The following is a 23,579-nucleotide window of genomic DNA, read 5'->3' as shown; positions in this document are numbered from 1 at the left end:
AAATATAAGCTAGGTCTTATCCTAATTGAACGCTCTCAAATATAAGCTAGGTCTTATCCTCATTGAATGCTCTTAAATATAAACTAGGTCTTATCCTCATTGAATGCTCTTTAATATCAGCTAGGTCTTATCCTCATTGAACGCTCTTTAATATACGCAAGGTCTTATCCTCAATGCTCAATGCTCTTTGATATAAGCTGGGTCCTATCCTCACTCGATGCTCTTTAATATCAGCTAGGTCTTATCCTCATTGAATGCTCTTTAATATCAGCTAGGTCATACACTCATTGAAATAATTTTAAAGGGGTTAAAAGACCATTTTTTTAAAAATCTACCTCTACAGTATCATTAATTTTGTTTATTTGTAAAAATAAACTGTCCTCATTATCAGCAATTATAAATAATATATAAATAAAAAATATTCATGATTTTTATGTACAACTAAGCCAAAAATATAAATAATTGATAAAGCCAAGGCCACCATATCTTTCCCAATTGTATAATGGCTTCGATATCTTTTGTTAAAATGTTTTATTCTTGGCAGGAACAAAATTTACATTTCTACACAATATTTGGGTGTGTAGGAAGAGTCAGCCAATCTACACAATATTTGGGGATATTAGAGGAGCCCACCAATCTACACAATATCTGGGGACGTAAGAAGGGCCCAACAGTCTACACAGTATTGGGGGCATAAGAGGAGCCAACCAATTTACACAATATTAAGGAACGTAAGTAGGGGGGCTATGTGAAAGTTGTCTCATCCACTGCAGCACATTATTTTGGAATTGGATATAATGGACATTGCCAGATGTTATTTTCCTAGAGGTAGATTAAAGAAATAGTCAATTTATTTAATAATGACCATTTTTGGCTAAGGCTTTTACTAACTGTCTCACTGAAGTTTTGCACAATAGACTATAAACTGCTGATAACCAGGGATATAAGGAACCTTACAATTTGGGAAAAATACAAGTTTGGATCTGATTTGGCAGGTAACATGTGACCCTATTAATAAGTACATATTGGGCAGGTGGCATGTGACCCTATTAGTAAGTACACATTTGGCAGGTGGCATGTGACCCTATTAATAAGTACATATTTGGCAGGTGGCATGGGACCCTATTAATAAGTACACATTTGATAGCTGGTATGTGTTATAAGTAAACATTTGGCAGGTAGCATGTGACCCTATTAATATGTACACATTTGGCTGGTGACATGTGACCCTATTAAGTACACATTCAGGGCGATCAAGACTTGATTGACACGCCCTGTTCAGAGGTTGCCTATCATCAAGGCAGGAATTTGAACTCTCAAATGAACCTCATTTTAGACACTGTTTAAGCGCAAGTTGTCAAAAAGCCAATATGTACAAATACTGTCTTTATTTTATTGGTGACCTTTAGCAGGAATCGAATTCGTTTTTGTATTTGATGTTCTATATATCTTTCCATTGAAAGGGAACTGAACCGGGAGAGGTAACTAAATCCACTTCACAACCAAAACAAAATGTATTAATATAACTAAGACATACCAAGTTTAGTTCAAAAATTGTCTGAAAAAGAAGGAGTGAATCAAGGTTGAACAAGTGCATCAATGTTGAAGGAGTGAATTGATTTGAGTTGAAGGAGTGAATTGAGTTGAAGATCACTATTTTTTACCACCATAAGAAAGTAGTGAAGAATAAACCATAAGAAAGTATGTGAGTGAACTAGATAAAGCTTAAAGCAGTTTTTCTACAATATCAGATGATTTTCAGACTATTAAGAGTTTGGCTAAATGGAAAAAGAGTTAAAATTTTCCAACTTTTCTTTAGATTTTCTTGTAATACCTTGTGAACAGAGAAGTAGTTTTTCCGGATTGAAAGATTTTCTTACTTTCTAGACGTAGGGCAAAAAGAAAACGAGTTAAATTTGCCAATTTTTCTTTCGCTTTTTTATTAATATTGAGGGAAAGATAAAGATTGAATGAATTTTCCAGTTTCGAAAGATTTTCCGACTTTATAGATGTTTACCAATGATTTCCTGATGGGGCCAATACAGCTTATGTTTTATAGAAAATTATTAAGTTATGAAACAATTATGAAATATTATACCGCCGGAGTCAAATTGTTTTTCTTTATTCCTGTTCACCAAATATAAAATAAAAAGCAAATAAAGGATCTGAAAATTTTTACTATAGATGAGATAGCTGAGAAAAAAACTGTATATACATATAGATGAGAGAGCTGAGAATAACTGTATGTACATAAAGATGAGATAGGTGAGATGTGTGATATACATATAGATGAGATAGCTGGGATGTGTAATATACATATAGATCAAATAGGTGAGATATGTGATATACATATAGATGAGATAGCTGCATATGGAAAAAATGTATAAATAAACTGATTAGGATGGTTCAGATATTTCCTTTTAATGTTGCAGATTATTTATATTATTAAATAATGAACGATAAAGAAATTTCAGAATCATTATACCAAGCCTTGAAAAGAAATTTAAAACTGTGGGATGGTAAAGTCGAGTTCCAACGAACATAAAGGGCTTCCCAATGATTTTGGCACCAAATATAAAAGAAATCAACCCAATTGTCTCGGAAAAAACCAGTGGATGGCTAACCGATGAAGTTATTTTATGATATTTATAGATTTTACTAAAATCTTAAATCTGAAGAGGGGTTAAATATTTTGTTTCTCGGTCATGTAAAAAGGTTGACTGAAGAGATCACTCTATCAAAGAAATGTAATCTTTAATAATAATGCCATTTAGATCACCTGTTGCTTTATTACTTCTAAATAATCGACTAAAAATAATTTGTAGCACTTCCTCATAATTTATGGTTTGACTTTTTAAGGTACATTGATCCAAAAAAGAAAAATCATGACATTACCATCCCTCAGTTCTTCAAGTTTTTTTAGGTAGAGGAAAATGATACCTAAACATTTTTTCAAAGATTGTTATTTATTGATTTAATACATAATTAATTTCAATAACAACAAATTGTGTAATAATTTGCATTTTTTTAAAAATTATTTTTGTGGAAATTAAATTATAAAATGATCATAGTATTGAACTAGGTATATTAATGATAATAATATAATCCAGAAAATTTTTTCGTAAAATTCCAACATAAAAGTTTATAGAAATGAACAAATAATGACTAACCACACAGTATAACCGCCCAGACATTTTAGATATACACAAAAAGAAATAAAATAGTCTGAATCTTTGATAAAGCAATCTCAAATTATACTGATGTATTGACAGAGGCAGCAATACCTGAAGCTTGCCTTTGAATTCAAATCTTTACATTGTTTTGAAAAAGTAATAGTGACTCCACTAGTCGTATCTTCTAACAGATTAACCTTGAAAAGCACAAAGGAAATTACAGAAGATCTAGGACTTGATTTTGGAAACTTAAAATTGGCATGAAAGGCAGTTCTGCTTGACACCTACAGAAGTGTAAGGAAATTTTGAAATAACTAAAGTTGACGATAAACCCTTGATATATCCAGGATGTAGACACTATATTCCTCAAATGAGAGAGAAATAATAAAAAAGTTAATATAATAATAATTAATATAATTTCTGGAGTAGTAATGTAGAAGTATAATATCACTGGTTACCTTCCCAAATATGTGTTCACACTTTCCAGTGAAAAATTATGTAATATTTGGCCTCCTGCTGTAATTCCTAAATTATTAATTTTTTTTGTTTTCAATATCATTTATATTTAATATAAATTTTTGGTATCATTTATATTGAATATCACTTTTTTTTACATCATTTAAAACATTATTTTAGACCTAAATTAGACCATTTTACTCACAATGTTTTCAAGATTTTTTACTAATGATCTTTATAGAACTGTACTGCCCCAGATTTTTTAATCAATGTTTCCCTTTGCAAGCTAAATCTGAGGTCTAGAATAATTTAAGTGTTTTTTAAAAATACCTTGCTAAGAATAAAAAAAAAAAAAACTAAACAGAAGATTACATAATTGCATTCTCAGCAGTAAACAGGTATTATTTTGGAAAGGCAAAATGGTTTTTGGTTAGAAAAAATTATCATAACAATGAAAAGGAATCAAATAATTAAATATTGTAACGTTATGAAAAATTGGTACTCGAAATAAAGCCAAGCACAACTAATGATTTGCATCACTACAATCAGGTCCTAAGCATTGATAAATAATAAGTTTTACTTTTACTTATCAATTTACGAAATATATAGTAAGGGGAAGTATTTTCATCCTGAATGATATAGCCCTTTTGAACTCTTTGATACAAGGATTAATTACATCCCAAGGTAGGACAAGTAAATGAAAGTTTTGTAATGCATGCACCAAAAACATTTTTTCAAATACTTATGAGTTACAATCATCGATTAAAAAAATATTAGCAGCCAAAATAATTGTCAATATATAATATAGGTTTTTCAAAAGGATTAGTAAAAAACAAAAGAACAAAGGTAAATACACGTTAATTAATTATTTATAAAAAAATTGAAATTTGAAGTTAGAAAGTCCATCATTGCCTTTCTCAATTAATATACAAAAATAATATGTAGCAGTTGGTGAATAAGATAATTTCATTGAACCATAAATTATGTTAATATGACTTAATTACTTGCAAGTAAACATAAATTATCATTTGTTAACCTGAGAAGTATACAATGATGATGGGGTAGCTTGCTTAATAATATGAGAATTATAGAATAGTATAATGTTTAAATATAATATACAAATAAATAAACAGTCTAATGTATAAATGCAATCTCTACTCACTGAAGCAGTCACACCTCCAGCAATGGCAATGTTCCTTTTGTGTTTGTTGGCATGTTCGTAACGTGTGTACAGTTTCCTACCGACCCACACAGGAATACCTTCAAATTAATAGAAACAAAAATTAATAACTAATACAATATTTTGACAAGGCAATCTAGCAAACAATAACACTTCACTAAGAGAGTATTATAAAAAATTAGGTATTATATGAATAGGGTATTTATAAATGTAGGTATTATATAAATAGGGTATAAATAAATGTAGTCAATATCCACTGATTGGTATAATAAACCAAATTATTCCAGTAGACTTATTAACTACTTATCCTAGCATCTCTATCACAAAAAATGAATGTTGCTAAAAACCTCATCCATCGATCCCTTTCTCTATCTGATCCTCAATTCAACCCTCTAACTAACAACACTTCTTAACCTACTCCAACAATTTTTCTGTGATACCTTTCTCATTATATCCCCATCCTCTTTGATAATTACAGGAATCCCTAACTTGGGCCTGTCTTAAATCCCATAATAAACTTTCCTACCTATTTAGTAAATTACAAAAAGATCCTATACACCTCCAATATCGCTAAAGATCCTATACACCTCTAATACCGCTAAAGATCCTATAGACCTCCAATATCTAAATAGATTCTATACACCTCCAATATCGCTCTAATGTAATTCCTTCTTCTACCCCTAATTGTTCTTTGTCCTATATTAGCGAAACCAAAAATTATCCCAAAACCATTATTTCCCAACACAACACTTCCATAACCTTTCTGCCTTGAAACTATCTGAGCAGGCCTTGACTCTCAACCTTTCTTTTGACTTGGACAAAACTTTCAACTTAGCTACATTTCCTAACCATAACAAATAGCTAATAGCAGTGTCAATCCATATTAATTTGTACAAAAATCCAGCATACCTTAAAGTTGATAAAGATTGTATTTTCTTAACCTACAGGGATATCCTAAATCTTACAAAATACAATTGACTGTACCATAATAACTATTCTTACCCTACCACAGCTTATTCTTTATTTTGGTTTTCTTCAACATTTTTATGCATTTTCTTCTTTCTATTCATTTATTCTTTTTTTATTTATTACTTCATTTTTATTTTTATTTATTTCATCTTTCTAAAGTCCTTTCCTTCAAGCCTTTCTCAACTTTTGAGACTTTCATTACATTTTATTTTTATTTATACTCCATATCCTTTATTTTTGTATCTCATTACATAACAGATTGTTGTATATTGTATTATCTCCTTTGTATGATTATCTGTTAATTAATTTTTTTTTTTTTGCCAATCATTTTACTATTTCTATTATGACTATCTGATGATTTTACTTTTTTATTTCCAATATAAGACTATCTGTTAATTATTTTACTTTTTCTACAATGACTATCTGGTAATTTTACGGTAAGAATATAATTTTTTATTTTCACTATGGCTACCTAGTAATTTGACTAATTCTACTCTATTAGCTCCATCATATCATCTTCTGTTAATTTTACAACTTCTAAATCACCATTATCCTTTTTTTTTTAATTATTTAAGGCACCAACCACGTGTGAGTCAATATTGTCTTAATTTCCTAAATAGCGAAGGCTATATTTGTAATTTAAAACTTTTGGGCTGTACCCCAGCACAGGGGAAAGGGTCCAGATTCATTGCTACGATTATATTGAAATGGGAAACTATTAAAACATGGGGACCTGAGGTAAAATTTGATTAATTTTTATGGCAGAGCTTGGAATGATGTAGAAACTCAAAAAGTCTATCTATGGTATGTTTATTATCCTGCAAGATGGAATGGAGATCATCTGGTATATCATATAAAGATTTGAGGGAGTTATATGCTCGGAATTCAATCAAAATGTGTTATGAATAAACTGTAAGTTCTGTTCCGCAAGTTTGGCATAATGGTGGAGGATCACGGGCCATAAGGTAACAGTGGGTCAGGCACGTATGACCTATTCGAAGGTGCATCAAAATCATCTCCTCTTTGCACACATTTCTAGTTGATGATATCCAAGGGGAGATATCCCTTCTGATTTCCCTTAATTTGTTATCGGAAACATTTTCCAACATTTATCTCCATTCAAATTTAATCCTCTGCCTAATGAGGGCAATGAAATCATTAACAGGCACTTCATGATATGAAATTCCTTCAGAAATCGCCACTTTTGCTGTTCCCAGTTTAAAGTTCGTTTTGACCAGTTCGTTACCCCCTGTTCCACAGTGTCCAGGGACCCAGGCAAAAAAGACTGAAATACCGTTTCTGTTGGTAAACTGTAATGAGTAATATATGTTTTGGTTTAGTAGGTTAGTTGAAAAAATATTTCTTAAGCTAAGTAAGACAGACAAAGAGTCTGTACAGATGACCAGTTTTTGTTTTGTAGGGTAAAAAACATTTAAGCTTTTGTTGATTGCAACCTTTTCAGCTGTATACCTACTATAAACCTGTGATAAATAGAATAGGTACTGGTGATCATTGCGCACAATCGAGGCCCAAGGATAAGATGCTGGAATTACAGACTCTTTCAAAGTAGGTAATTCTATGTTTAAGCTGAGCAGTAAAGTGGAAAACCTGACTGTAAACGGTGTTCTCTTTGTTAAGTCGATTTGCTGCTGGTTTAGATTCTGTCTATTTGGAAAGAACTCATTCATAGGATAGTTTATAGCAGATATGATTTTAACAAAGTAAATGAGATCAATTTGTCGTCTTCGTAGGTTTAGCAGAGGCTCACCAGCATCGACATTTAGACTATTAATAGGGCTGGAGCACAGACCATTCTCCATTGCCTGAGCACAGACTTTCCCCGTAAGGTTAGTATCACCATCAGTTCTTTGAGCGCAGAGGTCTTCATCCAGCTATTCCATATACCGTGTCCAGGTGTCAGGAACCTTCAGTTTGTCCAGGTTGAACCTCTTACCTCTTTGTCCATGAGTCCGCCGTTCTGTTTTTATCATGGCTTTCAGATGAGCGACACATTTGGAAAACTATCAGACAGAAATATTTTATTCAATATCTTTAAAATTGTAGATTTATTAAAGGAACAGAGATTTTTATCATAGCAATCCAGATCTTATCCGGACCTGGTGAGGAACCTGTCCTGGAGTTCAAAGCGGCTAGAAATTCGTCCATGGAAAAGAACAGGTTTAGTGGATAAAGTGGATCATTAGTGATAATGAGTGGTATTGATTTGATAGCTTGCTTTATGTTAAGGAAGTGTGTAGAGTAATTTACAGTTGATGAGGTATCACAGAAATGTTTTGTTAGAGTTTTTGCTAAGATTACAGGGTCAGTTTTATTGTGGTCACGAATTTTCAGACAACTTATTTGAGGTAAGTAGCCATAACCCATAATTTTTATAACTGTCTAACAGAAAACAACTTCTGATGTATTACAGTTAACCTAGTTTAGAAAGTTCTGCCATGATAATTTTTTACTACTTTTAATCACATACCTTGCATGTTTTCTGGCCGCTTTATATGACTCTAGTTTATCAGGGGATGGTCGGCGAAGAAAATTTTCAAGTACCCTCTTTCTGTCATTTATTGCTTTTTAATACTCATCTGACCACCACGGTGCAGGGGGGCAGGTAGTATTTACATTAGCAGAAAAAGAAATGTATGGGATCGCTGTTTGGGAGACTTCAAGTAATCTAGTATTGTAGAACTAAGCGGTCAGGGTCAGTATCGGAAAGATCTATAACCGCAAGTTTAGCCACTGCTTGATATTGGGGCAAATCAGCTTTTTTAATGAGCCATCTGTTGTGTCTACTGAAGAAGAGGCATTTATTAAGTGTTTTAATAATTATGAGGAAATGGTCGCTTCAATATGTACCATCTAAAGTGTACCATTGAGTTGTGGCTTGTTACAGGGGGCTAGTAATAGTAAGATTTATTGCTGAAAGTTTTCCAGATCTGGCACAGAGGTGAGTTTGATATATTGGATTGTTTATAATACTTAAATTACAATTATCTATGAAAGACTCGACTAATTTACCTCTCTCATCCAAGTGGTCACTACCCCAAATTAAATTATGAGAATTATAATCCCCAGCAAGAATAACTGGTGGGGGCAATGAAAGTAACAAGTCCTTCAATAGTTGAACTGTGCATAATCGGCCAGTAGGTAGGTATAGAGAGCATAATGTGAACGGGCGAGGTTGTGATAAAATTCTTACTGCTACTGCTTGCAAATTAGAGGTAATATGTAAGTCATTAAAGGGAATATTCTCTTCTACTAAAATACACACCCAACCACAAGTAATGCAACCATCTGTATAATCTTTCCTCCTAATAGCATATCCCCGAAATTCAAACATATCAGTAGGTTTTAAATTTGTTTCTTGTAAGCAAGCTACAGAGCAGTTATAGAAATTCAGTAAGTACTTTAATTCATTTCTACGATAAAATAAACCATTTAAGTTCCATTGTATTATATTCATTCTAAATAAAACATTCTACTTATACCGCATGCCAAAGAAAAGGAACCGAAACAGCTTCATATAAAGCTATTTGTGTAAGAGTTAAAATTATAAAACATATAATAGTAAAAATAAAATATAACGGTTGACAGCCATATAGATAAATAACAAATTACCATTAACAGACAAACAGAGACAAATGCAGAAAAGAAATAGTCAATTATTATAAGAATTATGATGCTAAAAAACATAGAATAAAGATAAAGAAAAATATATTATTGGACATATATGTATATATAGTTGACCGTAAAAATTGATATATAAGAAGATGGTGACACTTTTCACTGTCAAATGGTCAAAAGGAAAGATGGTCAAATGGATGGAAAGGTCAAAATGGAAAAATGGTCAAAAGTGAAACAAAAATAGTTTAATATATATATATATTAATAGTTTTATATATATATATAGTTGTAAACTATTTTTGTTTCACTTTTGACCGCAACCCTGACCATCTTCTTATATATATATTATTGGACATATTGATGTAATTGTGATTATTATAACAAATAAGTAATGGCAATAAGTACACATAGAATAGACCGTTAATAAATATGGCCGACCTTTTTTTTGTCTAGTCAATACTACATCTTTTTTTATCTTTCTAGGAAGAAGACTCTTCACTAAAAAAAGAGTTTTGAGACACTGGCCTGTTTTTATTTAAATTATTTTCTAAATTAGTTAAACTTGATGCAACTGTGAAATGAACTTTGTTCTCATTTGTTACTTTTTGGAGGTTGGTAAAATTAGTTTTATTTTCAAATATTTGAAGATGGTCAGGGTTGCGGTGAAAAAAAAAAGAACAAAAAGTTTAAAACTATTTTAATATCCGACGTTTCGCCCCACTTTGCAGGGCTTCATCTGGGCTGTTCAAAGAAAAAGATTGAAAGGTCTGTTCGACCTTTCGCTTTGAACAGCCCTGATGAAGCCCTGCAAAGTGGGGTTAAAACGTCGGACATTAAAATAGATTTAAACTATTTGTTCTTTTTTTTACCGCAATCCTGACCATCTTCAAATATTTAAATTTTTACGGTCAACTACATATACATATAGTTTTATTTTCAAGTTGCTCACTATTGTTTGGTGATGTTACTAGTGATTCGTCACAGCAGTTAATGTTGTCATCAGAGTAACTGTTACCATGTTGGATTCTACGGTACTTATTTTTTTACATAAAATTTTGACAGTATTGGCCAACTTAGCAACTAGCAGAGCCTCAGTTATAGAATTTTCCTGTGGTAATAGTTGGGGAGGAGCCGACACAACATCCACGTGAGTTCTGATTCTACCATTTTCTGTCTCTTGTTTTTTAATAATTGTTTCTGCTTGACAATATGACACTTTATTCTGTACCCAGATTTTTTCAATTTCTTTTCCCTTTTATATACTGAACATTTACTACTATAAGCTGGATGATCATCGTGGCAGTTTATGCATTTGGGGGAATTATTACAAGTTTCACTACGGTGTGTGTTTTCTCCACAGTTTTTATTTGGCAATTTTTACTAGTATGCCTGTACTTATAACATGAATAACAAAGAAGAGGTTTCGGGTCATAAGGTCTGATTCTAATGGACATAAATCTAAGATTATTTTTTCTGTTAGGTCACATTTCTCGAAAGTTAAAATCAGTAAAAGTGTAGCTTTCTTTTATTAATTTTTTAATAAATCACTTTAACATTAACAATACCCTGATTTTCAAGTTCTGAAACCAATTCATCCTCTATACAATTCAGCAACTCTGGGACATACGTCTCATCCTGGAGTCCATTTACATAAATTTAACTGAGAATTCTGTCAATCATAAAGTTGATAAAGACTGCATCTCCCTTACGTCTCGACACATTTTGAACATAATAAAACCCTCATAATACTTCTTTTCACTTCGTTCTGCATTTCAGAAGCCCACTTTCTTGTCATATCTTTTATTCTTGTTTCTCTAAATTCTCACCATTTATTTAATTATTTTTATATTTACTACCCTTCCTGTTTCATTTATATTCATGTATCTTATCTCTTAATTTATATTTATCTGTTACCTTCTTAAGTGTACTTATATTAATTACTTCATTATTAATTTTCTATTATAATTTACACTTCCCTGTATCCCCACTCATTTGGTATATTGTCTTTCTTAATCACATACACATATTGTATCCCATTATTTTTTATGTATGTGTTTTTTTTCTTCATAAATATCTCTTCTCCCCCTCTATTATGTATATAACCATTTATTGTTTACCTAACTTAAATAATTTTTTTTTACAATTTTTACTTTAAAATTATTTCCGTTATTGTGGTGTGCTTACTGCCATCCCCACTCCTCCCAATACAAACGGCTCAGTCTGTCTTTGACTTCCATCATAACAGGTATGAATTATGTCTCATCATTTGATTTTATTCTTTTCTTTTTTCATCTCTTAATTTGTACTTTTTTTAATATTTCTTCTCTTATTTTATCTCTTATCCATCTGTTACTATTACCCTTTTCATTTACTTTTTACAACCTTTAATTTTTCTTATTATATTTTACTTTTCATAGTATACCCCTGTTATGTTCCACTTGTTTTTGTTTTTTTTTGTAACTATGTCAAGTGTTTGTATCTTTTTCAGCCCTGATGAAGCCCTGCAACATGGGGCGAAACGTTGGCTTAATAAAAGAGTATAATTATTTACTATTTGAGTTTTTTTGACCGCACCTGGAATATATTCCATTCATCTATACACATGGTCAATCATCAATAATCTTCCAGTATTTCCTTTCCTTTTAAGAACACATCATTTATACATCTTTCTCATATTTATTTACAATATATCTCTTAAATGTTCCATAGAAAAAATCTATATCTCCAGTAACCTATATGCAAGACAGGTTAAGATAAATAAAGACAAACAATATACATTACTTCCTCCTTTCTCCTTTTGAGTGGTAGACATCTAATCTAAATAAAAATGAATCTACTATTGGTTTCTATGGAGTTACTACTTCCCTTTACCTTATTATACATTGATGTTAATCACCTTAGTATTCTCATTTCATCTTAGCTTTATACTTTCATACTTTATCTTTAAGTCCGTTAAATTATTGTTGTAATTCATTGTCAATAATGTCTAGTCAATTCCTAAATATCCCTTTGGATTAGTGTTCAGGATGTTACAAATTATCAACGAATATTTATGATACTTAGTCTGGTTAATTAACATATAATTAAATTAACAACATTTAGCTCGCCGAGGGGGAGGTCGTGATCCTCCTATTGTTTCTAAGTTTCTAATGGCTACCCTAATCATTTTCAAAAAAGATTTTATATAGTCACTATCAGGATTTATGTACAATTTTCGGATATGTGCTGACTGATTCTCATCAATTTCTTTGATTTCCAATGACCTATTCAATCAGGAAGTCACGAATGTAATTTCCATAAAAAAAAAAAAAAAAAAATGTTATTTAAATACAATCAAAGGGACAAGGTATTCTACTTCAAAAAATTCTTTGATCAATTATTGGATCATCTGTTTCTTGGCCATTGATAATTTATGAATTTAATGTGCCAAGGTGTCTGAGGCACAACAAGTTTAATAACAAATATTATTTGAGCTCCATATAATGAAATTAGATTTATCCTATACTACTGGACCGGTATGAACACTAACACCACTTTAGGTGTGTCTCTAAAAGATTTCTATATCTTCTCATAAATTACCTTTTCCACTTTTGAGATCCTACTCTACTACAAGGGTTCCTTACACTTCAGGGTGACCAGGAGGACATATGTCTACTCCAAATTTAAGGGTTTTCTTCCCTAATTATTCTAAACAAATCCACCTTGGATTGTTAATAAACTTAAGCTTTTGGTCCACGGTTACTTCTGGTATTACGTTTGGGATGCTTTTTTTGTGTTAATTATACATTTATATATTAATGTAAAATATTTATACCATATATAAAATAAGTCATGTATATCTCTAGTAATGTTTCACCTGTTGAGAATTATCCAATTATAAAACATATAATACTGCTAGTTATCTTAAATTAGTACATCGTATCAAACCTACCATTTACACCTATTGAAATATGCCTATATCGCAGTATCACAGATACCATTTGATACCTCTAGTTAGATTAAATTAGTATATCAGACCAAACCTAGAATTGATGCATATTGATATTTGCATATCCCCTAGAGTAATTGATAATATGTTACTTATATAGTCGTTAAGATTTATCAATATTCTCTTATATCGATAATTTCTCATGATGTAATGTACCATTTACAAAACCTTCTAGAAATGTATATTCATATATTACACATCCTTTACATTCAATATATACATAACTTTTAATATTGTTTTGTTTTTAGCCCTGAAGAAGGCTAGAAACTCTAGCCGAAACGTCGGCACATTAAAATAAGTTAATCATACTTATTAGAGTTTTTCATTGACCGCACCCCCAACCATCTTCTCCTCATTTATCATCCACGGTCAACTATCTCTCATAATTATAACTTTTAATACTTTTTACATTATTTTCCATTGATATTTTATGAATTAGAATATGAATTGAATGAATATGAGTAGGCTTGCATTTAAGCCTTAATAGTCTTGTTTTAGGCAGGTTCTTTTCCTATTATTAAATTACAATTATTTATACTTTAGGTTAGGTCCTTTATTGTGGATGTCATCTTTCAAATTATCTTCATAAATTCCTAAGACAAATTAGTATTTATTCAATTAACTATTTATTCCTGTCTGTAGAGTCAATTTCTTCCTGTCCATCAGAAATAGTTTCCATCTTTGTAATTTCTCTAAGATTGCCAGGGGAATCGTTTAGGATTTCAGGTTCACTATTTTCATCCACCAGAGTTTCGTTCCTTTTCTGTCTCAAGATCCCCAATTTCCTGATCTTTAAGCTCTTCAGTATTGTTTCCTTTTTTATCCACAGTAGAGTCGTGATTTTTTTGTTTTTGTGTCTTCACTATTATTTTTGATTTCTTCTGGTTTTCCGAGAAGTTCAGCAAACAAATTTTGTCGCTCTTATATTCTTTCTTTAGTTTATCTATAGCCTTTATTATAGTGTTTCTTAACTCCTCGTTCATATCTTGTTGTTTTTTCATTTGTGCCTCATCCCTCTGCTGTTTTTCTCCTGTATTATTTTCCATCTGTACAAGAATTGTTTCTGGCTGGGCTATATTCTTGACTTAGGTCACTGATTCTCCAACTGGCCCCTGATCTGTCGGTTCTTTGGGTTTCTTATGATCAGATTCTTCTTCTGAGCGTTCTGGCGAGATACTAATAATTATGGGCAAACGTCAAGTGAAATACAAAAGAATGGAGTGAGCAAAGTATTACATGAAATATTCATATCAAATGATATAAATTATAATATTCAAAATTAAATTTATATACTTGAATCAAACCTTGAAATTATATCTAATTACATAACCTACTTTTATAATTTCTAATATGCCACCTTTGGTACTGATTTCAAAAAGAGTTTTAATTTAAATTTAATTAACGATAGCCATAGTAAATTGATAGAAACGTCCTTCATAAGGGATGCTATAATTTATGCTGTGTAATGTATATTACTATTAATGTTTTGCCTTCAGGGTCAATGACCAGGCGAGGCGATTCCTTTGGTATGACCTCTTATCAGGTCCAACATGCCAACAAAAATACTTACTTTAGGTTCAAAATTCCAGTTGGTGCCTCTCATACATATCAATACATACCTAATATAACTTCCTAAAATAAAAAGTACATATTACAAACTGACTCAACTACTGATAGAAAATGGACAGTCCAAACACTACTTCATATAACTAACACTGATTACTGTAATTGCAAAGGACAAACTTTTAATCATTTACTTTTCATATGCACCATGTATGATCAACAAAGGTTCAATTTAATAAAACCTTGCACAATGCATGGAGATACAAGGCCCCCTAAGCAATCTAAAATCTTTGGAAAATACAAAAAAAGAGCTAGTGCACTTCATATCTAATACAAATTTAGCCCAAATGTGATCATTGCATTTACCCCAATTGTACCTCTTATATAATAACAATTAATTTAATTATATTTTGTTCTAGTACAATATTTAATTCCCACATCTGCATTTTATTTATTTTTATAATGCATATACTTTTAATTCTTGTAATCAATGTATTAAATAATTAGTTGCTTTCTCTAACCACATGTTCTAATTACATCATTTTAGCTATAAGAATAGGCATACTGAAGTAAAGTGGATATTAAAATATTAATAATTTATGAAATAGTAATAATAAGAACTATTGTCATTAAAGGAATCAGTTAATAGTAAAATTATTTTAAAATTTGAGTTAAGAAAAACGTAATATTACCAATAATGATTGCTGGGACAGCAATGCCAGCCACGAGACCGATTCCAACTGGAGCTCCAACTAATGTTCCCAACTGCCATAAGATCTTCTTCTTTCGAGACCAAGGCTTCTTACCCCAAAATGTACATCCTGAGGGACTGAAATTAACATTTACAACATGGAATGAACATTTAAAACAAAAATTAACGAACGGCACAAAGGTAATTTTTAAACAATGAACAATGAAAATTATAACTTCCGCTAGAAACGCTACTACCAATGGGTAGTTTCTCCAGAGATCTGTACCATTGTAACACTAATATCACATTTACTAGGTGTGTTTTTATATGATGCAGTTGTGAATATCAATAAAAAAAATTAACTTATGCATACAAAATATCACAAGCAAGTTAAACTTAACTTATTTAATTTCGAAATAAATCACTATTCACAGCAGACAATAGCACTGTAAACTTAATAAAGATCATTATAGTAATTCCAATACAACTTATAAATTTATATTTTATATATTATAAATTAAATGAAGATCTTGTCGCTAACACAGACAAATAAGGGTGTGACAAGTCAGTTATTGATGCTAACTCAATGAGTATGCTACTTACAATAACCACAAGTTAGTTGTTTACAATCATGAAATAATGGGTCTAAGGATAGTATGCCATAATATTGCAAATTTCAAACTTTGAAAAGGGAGGCAGAAATATAGCTTTTATTGAGGGTTAGGTGTTAAGAGAAATGAAAAGGAAAATTCATAAAAATTTTTTGAGGTTAATAAACTTCTAATTGAATGTAATGTATATTAAATTATCATATTATAGTACAACGTTTCCGGACCACTGTCCCATATTTATGTACTTTAAACCTCATAATTTTTCATAATTTGAATTTCATATAGGAAATCATGTCACACCTTTACACTATTCTCACTTTTCTACCATTATGTAGAACCATTTATACCAATTTTTATGATCTAACAATGGTAGAAAAGTGAGAATAGTGTAAAGATGTGAGATGATTTCCTATATGAAATTCAAATTATGAAAAATTATGAGGTTTAAAGTACATTAATATAGGACAGTGGTCCCGAAATGTTGTACTATAATATGATAATTTAATATAAATTACATTCAATTGAAAGTTTATTAACCTCAAAAATTTTTTATGAATTGACTTACCAGACTTCCTAAAGAGAAAATTCAGAAAAGGAAAATGTAAAAGAAAAGAAAAGTCTGGCATAGAATTCATCAAATTAATGAAACATTTTAGAAATTTTAATTTAAATTACAACAATTAATGGAAATTTATTTATGTTCTACACTCATATCCTTATGATGCCTAAATGGGCGAAAATTAGGCAAGATTAATAAATTCTTCTTTTTGAGACTACAACGGATTTTTGTTTATTTAAAAAAATGTTGAAATATTTAAAAAAAGTAAAAAATGTTCAATGTTATGAGGAAAATGGCAAGATTGCAGTCAAAAGAGAACAAAAATAGTAAACAACAATACTAAGTCTCTAAAGCTATCAACTTAGGTTAGTCTTGATGAAGCTCTACAAAGTAGGCCGAAAAATCGGAAAATAAATACTTTTTAATGATTTTTGTTATCTAAATCTATATTAAACCAAGAAAAAAAGATGGTGACAAAGTATGTTTTGAAACCAATTTATTGAACAACATTTTTTTTATTTTCACAGTATGTTCATAACAATAATATGATTAAAAATACCAACATAAATTAGAAAAACAATTGGTTTACAGTTTTCACCTAGATAATTTTCATTAATTTTTAGGAAAAAAAAATTAAATATTTGAAGAAATGAAAACATATTCATCTCAATAAATTATACCAGTAAAGCTAGGAGGTTAAGACTAGTTCATGATGGAACGAGACCCTTACATTACTATTTACTAACAATAAAAGTTAACAAAACCAAAAGAATGGAAACTAAAGTTTCATTTGAATATTACTTTTAATGAAAATAGACACAATTTCAATTTTTTTTTATTTAAAAAAAAAATAGTAGTGGTACCGATGGATTAAAAATCCTTTTCTTATTTAGAACCTTACAGTTCCCAATAAAGCTTAAAGCTTTCTGTTTCTTAACTGAGTGCCCATAATGGAAACTTATTATATTCTTGATAAAAAGAAATAAAACAATAATAATGTACAGTAGAAATTACCTTAAATAATGAAGATCTGATATTTCCTTGAGACAGAGCCAACAGAACTCTGCACCGCAGACAGCACAGGCCATGTGGTTGCAAGAGCCATCGTCCATCTTGACGATGAGGACTTGGCACCTTGGGCATGGTTTGATATCGTCCCCTATGGCAGGCATCACAATAGACAACTATCTTATCTTTCAAGCTTTATAGTTTTATATATTTTTTATTTCTTCAATAATTAATCATAGATAACTTCCTGATAAATATATTTTACATATTATACAATGGATTCTAAAGACAGGTTAATATAAGAAATGTTCCTAATAATGTTATAAAAAAAAAGAAAGAAAGAAACCATTTAAACGACTGGAAATGACATCAACAACACATCTTGTTGTTATTTCGTGTCCATGCTTTAATTATATCTGGAATTGAGGTTAATGTTTTCTAATTTATATTTGTTGACACCTGTTGTTTGCAATTTGATAGTCTCTTCATATTTTTCAGTCCTACAAATTTAATTTTTTTATAACAAAGTAAAAATATTAATCTCGCATCTTCCAGTACATTAATTAGTGTGGATCACCATCAATATTAGGTCGGTCTTACTCAGCCATAATAAAACAGACCATACTTGAGGTATTAATATTTAGCATAATATTTCTACTCATCTTCATCAGGGCTATACCTATATATATTCATATAAACAACATACAATGAGAAAAATATAAACATATTGGAAAAGACTATGTATAAGTAATATATTAGCAGAGGAATGAGTGTGTTCTGAAAGTTGCATAAATAGTCCATTAGATTGTTAGTTAGTATATGAGTCAATATCATTTTTAGAAAATTATCTCATCTAATTTAATACAACACTGTTATATGGACATGTTTTTTTACATAACCATTATGTCAAATGTTGAAAGTTATTATGGGACACAATGTTTGTTTTAATTCACATCAATCCAGGATTTTGTCTTTAGAGGTGTTGACTAAGTTATTTAGGAAGGAGAATAGAACTAGTGACATAAGGACTTCACTACCCTTTCTACAAAGGCTGGAAGAATTTATACAGTGCAATACAAAATGTAATTGCATAATCAGTTAAACTGCTTTTGGTTAAAAACAAGACATTATACATGGCTACATGGTTAAAGTAAGTAGATTTGTAGTGCTCTTTGGATATATCTCATTATTCCTAAAATTGACAAGAGGCTTTGCGTTAAAGCGATGTGTTTAATATGTTTAATTAATGTACAATCGCATGTCAAGAACAAGATTATAAATTAATAAAAATAAAAACTATAATTTTTCTTTAATTATCAAATAAAAACATTTTTTGCTGAATAACTATTTTGAAAACCATTACTGAAGATTAAGACCAATGAGACAATATTATGAACTTGCTATAAACTCACGGTGCTGGGAATCCTGACTGAAAGACAATGAAGATGACCTGACATTGGGTGAACGCTGTGCCCTCGCAGCATCGCATGTCTGGTTTGGATGCCAGGCTGCCTTACAATGGTAGCAGAAATAGGAACCACACCCTGGTCGTTTACACTTTATCTTTGGACAGCTGGCACATCCTGAGGCTATCACTGCATAGCTACATCATGACAAAAACAACATTCATTAATTTTAAACCAGTTTATGACAAAGAAATATTAAATACTTTAAGCTATTCCCTGCTTTTTGTATCTTACAATGCATTACTAAATAGGTAGCAGTGACTAACAATAACCTACCTTTAACAATTCACTTTCTACCAATCTACATTAAACTAGGGTAAACTAAAGGAGACTATGTTATGTTCAACATTCATAACCTTCGGCTATTATATTATTAATATTTTCACTATGTAGATATAAATAAAATGAATAACCAAATATTACGAAATAGCCATCAATACCATGTAAAATAATTTTTAAAGTCTAAACCTGAAAAAAGACAGGAGCCCATATTTAGAATATAATCCATTAAAATTTTTAATAATTATAAATATAATTGCTGGTAACAGTTCCATATAAAGTAGACCACAAGAAAAGAAATCTAAAATGTACTTTTTGTTGTAACACAAAGTTCACAGAACCACTGCATAACATTTGAAGAAAAAAAAATTTAATTAAAAAATAACGGATATCAGTGAGGAAATTACTTCAATAGCTATTAAAAATTTATTGCTTGTAGGTTTCTTTTTTTAGTGGCGTAAAACATCATTGGTCATTAACACCACTTATTCCTTATTTAATTTTGCTTACATTCGTTTTTTTTTTATTTTTTTTTTTTTTTTTTTTTTTTTAATTTCACGGAACGGCCTTTCAAGACCACGAGAATATCATTACTTTTTCCTTCTCACTTTCTCACTTCTTCTCTCCCAGTATCTTCTCATCATTTCTGCATACCTTTGCTTCCTCTCTTCTGACCATGCAGTACCCTTCCGTTTTTTGTTTTATTTTATTTTTCATGTTTATTAATTTTTTGTCTGTTCGATGTTATATTTGTGCCAGTAAACATTTTGATTTAAAAAATTGAAATACTAATTTTATTATTTTATCATCTTCTTCAAGGGTTTTTGAAATACCTGGGTTTAATCTTAAGCTATTGAGGTGTGATGTGTTGGGAATAAAAAAAATATTAATTTATAACTATAGGAACTTTTAAAAAGTAAATTTGTTTTCTTAATTTTATTCTTTCCAGAATAAAAAAAAATGTTGTGTTTAATTCTTTTTGTTTGTCTCCTATACAGATCTTGCACAAAAATTAAGTATTTTTATTACTATACATTAGATTTTGAAATTTGTATCCCAACCCATTTCCTTTATGTTTTAGTATAAAAGACATTCTACTAAATGTGAAATATAAAAAATGTACCACTCTAATGATCAGGTAGTTGTGTGTCTCAATATTAACAAAACTGATCGAATACTCAACTTTGTATCAACAATGAAATGAAAAAATATTATATCAATGATCAATTGATATTGTTATATCAATATCAATATAATTATATCAATGAGCAACACTGACATTGTATATCATTTCTAGGCATCACTTTTTGGTATTATTGATATTGTATATTATTTTTTGGTATTCCCCCTCACAAAGATACATCCTGAAATCCTGGATGGCATCGACACAATGATTCGCAGAAGTGTTAAAGCCATTATAGGGCTCCCAGCGAACACCTCCCAGGCGATGTTGTATGCTCCGAGGAGGTACTGAGGTCTAGGCTTGATCCGCTGCCAATAGGAGGCTCCCCTACAACACTGGTCCATTGCTCAGCAGCTATCAAATGTACCCGATGCTCTGTTCCAGTCCACTTTCGATTGTTCAATCGAAATCGCTGAACGTGCCGATAGATTGGGCATTGATCAGGAGCATCGGAGTGTGCAAGCTCTACGACAGTCGCTACGTGAAAATGCGTTCGAGGAATGGGCTAGTTGCAGGTGGCAGGGCATTGGAGTACGCCATTTCAAAGAGACCCCGAGAGCAAATAAGTTTATATACGATAAACAAATACTTACAGGCTCTGAATGGTCCAATGCCCTGAAATTTAATATAAATTATGCACCCCTATGTGGAGTCCCAGGTGTCAGTGGACAGCATAGAGGAGTTGGATCCCTCTGTCATAAATGCAACAGAGAGCCGGAAACACCAGCACATGTGCTGGGGAAATGTCCCAACAACTTCCTCCTCATAACACGCCGACATCATAGAGTGAAATACGGGTTAATGAAGCTTCTAAAAGAAAGAGATTTTGCCTGCTTTAAGGAGGTCTACTGTGTAGATATGGATGGATCCACAAGATATGCGGATATAGTTGCTTATCCTTCGACAATCATTCTGGATCCTACCGTGAGATATGAAAATAACGACCTTGACCAGGCAAATAAGGTAGATAGGGAAAAGAAGGAAATCTATGATAAATGTATCCCTTTCCTCAAGGAGAAGTTCCGTGAGGGCTTCGGAGAACAAGACTTCAACGTGAGAGGCCTCTGGTTCAGAGCCCGTGGAACGATTCCCAGCACTACTAGGAGCTTCATGGAGGAACTCGGGGTCGATGTCCAGGACGTGGCTAGGATGACAGAGAATATAATACTTGACTCCCTGGGAATCATACACCACCACATACATGGAAATTAATGAGTAGGGGAGTTATCCTGAGGAGGGATGGCATGCGTGCATCGCATATCTTATTTTTTGTTTTATTTATTACTTTAATATTTGTAATATAGAGGAATTTATTGATCAAATGAAATAAGGGTTGTGAAATGGAAGGGAAAGAAAAAAAAGGAATAAATTGAAAAACTTGTATTTAGTTTGTAGACTGGTATTAATTGTAAAAGAAAACAGTGGAAAAAAAAAAAAATGTAATCTTTCTATTATATATGTCCGATCACGGATTGATCAGTATGCTGTGTAATGTGGCAACCCGATGTATTTTGGCAGCATGAATGAATAAAGTATTTCTTTCTCCTTTTAACTTTTTGGTTTCACTGATATTGTATATCATTTTTTGACATCACTGATACTATATAACACACTTAAAATATTTTTGCAAACCTAAATTAGACATTTTACACATAATGTTTACAGATTAGAAATTTGTACTTACAATATATGTTAAGTTGAACGTTGATATCATTAAAAGCTCATTTTTTAAAAATTAACTGACATTTATTTTATTATTATTTATTTATAATTCATTAAAATAACCAAATATAAATAAAATACAAGTAAATTTGAAGTAAGATCATAATGGTATGATACAGGTATGTAGAAAAACTACCCATTGGTAGCACTCTAAAAACATTTTTACAATATAAGGTCTCGAGGCCATCTTCTTTTCAGGCCCTTGGAAGATTGTCAGAAATGAAAGAAGAAGCAAGGTTAGAAACTAATGAGTTTGAGTAGTTAGGGAGTTTATAATGGAAGGATTGATATCTGGTTCAGGCTAGATCGGTTACATACGGCCTTCCTGGATGATTTTATTTGTAACAGAATAAGGAGCATTGACAATGAGTTTTAGACAGCTGTCGAGTGTACATCACTTAACCTCTACAGCTCACACGATTACCAGGCTAGTCCTTTCCAATATATTTTATTACTAATAATTTATACTACTATAACTTATGCTATAGCAACTTTTGTTAATTGATGAATACATTTTGTGTTTATGGAGCACTAAAGATGTGTCCGGAAGACCCTACAGATAAAAAACCAACCGATCCCACTTCATTTTTAAGTAATAATGAACTCGTATTAGATAACAAAATCACACAACAAACAAATAGGTTAAAATATTTTGAAAACTCTTCAAAATTCCTTGAGCATTTCAGAGCCCCTTATGTAGTACTATTCGAAAAAAAATAAGAATTTTATCATGATACAAAAGCGAAATTAGATAAAAATGAACAATAGTCCTAATAACCTAATAAGAATCACGTTCTGCTGTCTACTGAGTAGAAAAATGGGAAGAGCAAGTAGAGAAAGGATATACTTCCTGAGGGGGACAGATTTTTTTATTATATATAGATGGGTAAACTGGCAAAAGTGTCCAATCTCATATCTAACAGATAAATACCAGGTCATTCAAAAAGTCCTGTCGTTTTTTTGGGGGAAATTATAAATAAATAAATATTTTCAAATAATCACGTTTATTCATCAAAATATCCACCGTTACAGTCGGTAACCTTCTCCCAACGAGATGGTAAAGCCCAAATTCCTTCCTTAAAAAACTGTTGATTT

The 23,579-nt window shown here is 31.1% G+C and overlaps 1 protein-coding gene across 4 annotated transcripts in view; it reads right to left on the bottom strand.

Annotated features, from left to right (window-relative positions):
• LOC106689692 (E3 ubiquitin-protein ligase RNF19A) overlaps window positions 1–23,579 on the bottom strand; it is a 136,182-nt gene that overhangs the window by 14,209 nt on the left and 98,394 nt on the right. For all 4 annotated transcript variants that reach the window (XM_067051665.1, XM_067051664.1, XM_067051658.1 and 1 more), the window contains 4 exons: window positions 19,247–19,437; window positions 17,841–17,985; window positions 15,658–15,794; window positions 4,792–4,889 (listed from right to left, as the gene is read on the bottom strand). In XM_067051665.1, coding sequence (XP_066907766.1) covers window positions 4,792–4,889; window positions 15,658–15,794; window positions 17,841–17,985; window positions 19,247–19,437 — 571 coding nt within the window. The remainder of the gene's footprint in view (window positions 1–4,791; window positions 4,890–15,657; window positions 15,795–17,840; window positions 17,986–19,246; window positions 19,438–23,579) is intronic.

The sequence above is a fragment of the Halyomorpha halys genome, unplaced genomic scaffold, assembly GCF_000696795.3.
Source record: "Halyomorpha halys isolate HHAL.00 unplaced genomic scaffold, Hhal_1.1 Scaffold1428.1, whole genome shotgun sequence".
Lineage (NCBI taxonomy): Eukaryota > Metazoa > Arthropoda > Insecta > Hemiptera > Pentatomidae > Halyomorpha > Halyomorpha halys.
Note: the sequence above shows the minus strand (reverse complement) of the source record. Positions and strands in the feature narration are given on the sequence as shown.